The 2,009-nt window shown below is 71.2% G+C and overlaps 1 protein-coding gene across 1 annotated transcript in view; it reads left to right on the top strand.

Moving 5' to 3' along the window:
- CATIP (ciliogenesis associated TTC17 interacting protein) overlaps nucleotides 1-2,003 on the top strand; it is a 2,646-nt gene extending 643 nt beyond the window's left edge. Inside the window, exons 2-9 of the mRNA XM_019522818.1 lie at nucleotides 1-69; nucleotides 528-583; nucleotides 744-830; nucleotides 906-1,073; nucleotides 1,168-1,286; nucleotides 1,388-1,464; nucleotides 1,575-1,663; nucleotides 1,759-2,003. Of these exons, the coding sequence (XP_019378363.1) occupies nucleotides 1-69; nucleotides 528-583; nucleotides 744-830; nucleotides 906-1,073; nucleotides 1,168-1,286; nucleotides 1,388-1,464; nucleotides 1,575-1,663; nucleotides 1,759-1,959 (866 nt within the window). The 3' untranslated portion in view covers nucleotides 1,960-2,003. The remainder of the gene's footprint in view (nucleotides 70-527; nucleotides 584-743; nucleotides 831-905; nucleotides 1,074-1,167; nucleotides 1,287-1,387; nucleotides 1,465-1,574; nucleotides 1,664-1,758) is intronic.
- Nucleotides 2,004-2,009: the final 6 nt, after the last annotated feature.

Genomic DNA, 2,009 nt, shown 5'->3' on the forward strand with positions numbered 1-2,009 from the left:
CCTGCGTGCTGGTGCGGGCCACGAGCCGGGCCTGCGTGGACGGCGCGCCGTGCGGCACCTCCCTGCACGGTGGGTTGCTCGCGGGACCCGCGCCTCGGGCCGGGGGGCTGCTCCCGTCAGAGAAGCCCCTTGCCCCTGGGCTCCCCCAAAGGGCTGGTTGTGCCCCTATGGCCATCCCGCAGGCCCGCACTGTGGTGGTGGCGGGATTTCCCAGCATGCACCAGCTCTGTAACCCCCAGTTCCCAGCATGCACTAGCCCCAGGCCCCCTAGATCTGGTGGCTGTGGCACTTCCTAGGATGCGCTGGCCTTGTGCCCCCTAATTCCCGTCATGCACCAGCCCCGGGCCCCCCAGACCCCAGCTGTGGAGTTTCCCTCCTTCCTGCCCCCCACAGCCCCAGAGGGTCCACTCTGCCCCCGGGCCAGGAGCAAGGGGCCGGGCAGTTGGGTGGGGGTACCCCAGCCCGGCGCCCCTGCTTACTGCCCCCGGCACAGGCAAGCTGACTGTGGCCCTGTCCCCCCCCCCCAGCCTTCGTGTCCAAGAAGCTGGAGACCCTGGAGCAGCACCAGCACGAGTACGTGAAGGTGAGTGCCCCCCATGTGGCATTTCCCATCCTGCACCAGGCCCGAGCTGGCCCCGCACCTCCTTCCTGACCCTGTTGCAGTGCCCAGAAGCACGTGGGTGGGGGAGACCCCCTGCCCCCCCGCGGCTCTGCCCGGCCCCTCACCCGCTGTCCCCCCACAGCTGCCCGGGCACCCCCTGGACAAGACGACGCAGCTGGTGCAGCGCGGGGGCAAGATCCTCATCAGCTGCACCACGGTGGAGGGAGAGGTGAGGGGACCCCTGGTGCTGCCCCAGAGCAAGGAGCACTGGGGTCCCCGCTCAGCTCTGCCCTCCCCCCCGCAGGAGCAGCAGAGCCAGCACTGGGTGCAGGAGCTGCCGGCCGCGCAGGGGTTGGTGTTGGAGGGCGCGGCCGTGCTGCTGGGGCGCGTGCTGGCTCGGCGCTGCGCCGTGCCCCCCAGCACCATCTTCCTGGCCCTGGATCCTGAGGGCCGCTTCTGCCCGGCTGCCTATGTGAGTCCGGGCACCGGCGGGGGTGGGATTGGGGGGCACCGGGGGCCTAGCCTGGCCCCGGACCCCAGCACTGCCCTGCCCGATGCCCCCCCAGAGCGTGCTGGGCATGCAGCGGCAGCAGGTGGGCGCGGAGGAAGCCGAGGTCTTCGTGCTGGAGCGCACCGTGGGCGCCGCTGTGCCCCTGACCTGGCAGGACAGCTTCTTTCCTGACGGGTATGTGCCCCCTCCCCCGCCTGCACGGAGCCCCGGCAGCTGGGGCCTGCTGTGCCCCCAGGGGTGGGGGGTCCCAGAGGAATTAACCCCTCACCCCCCAGGCATCTGACTCGGCGCGTCCAGGTGGGCTGCCCCACCACTGCCCTGCTGTTGGACAAGCCGCCGCTGCCGGAGCAGGGTGAGCCCCACACGTCCTAGACTCCATATTGCCAGCAGCGAGTCCCCTTTCCTGGAGGCAGCTGGGGAGGGGGGGTATAGCAGCCTGCCTGATCCACCTCTGGCCCCCAGAGCCCACCGAAGCCCCCCTGGCCTGGGGGAAGCAGCCCCTGGCATGGGAGGACGACATGCAGCTCCGCTCACAGTTCCTGGACAGGAAGGTGAGTGCAAGTGGGCCCACCCCAGAGCCAGCCGCAGGGGCATGGTGGGGGAGAGGGGGCAGGCCGGTGTGGGGCTGATGGATGTGCCCGCGCAGGAGGAGCTGCAGGCCTCGCATGCCGCCTACGTGCGGCGCCACCCGGAGCTGCCCGCGCTGCTGGGGGACTTCCTGCAGGCCCTGCTGCTGCGCCAGCCCCCAGACCCCTCCACCTTCGCCGCCACCTTCTTCGCCCCCTTCGCCACCCGGCGCCCCCCGTCACCCTCCTTCCGCAGCGCCTGCCCACCCAGCCCGCCCTAAAGGGCTCGAGGACTCCAGTTTTGCTGCCCTGGTGCATTGTGGGTATGCCC

Source organism: Gavialis gangeticus, unplaced genomic scaffold (assembly GCF_001723915.1).
Source record: "Gavialis gangeticus isolate Ggan-Ray unplaced genomic scaffold, GavGan_comp1, whole genome shotgun sequence".
Classification (NCBI taxonomy): Eukaryota; Metazoa; Chordata; order Crocodylia; family Gavialidae; genus Gavialis; species Gavialis gangeticus.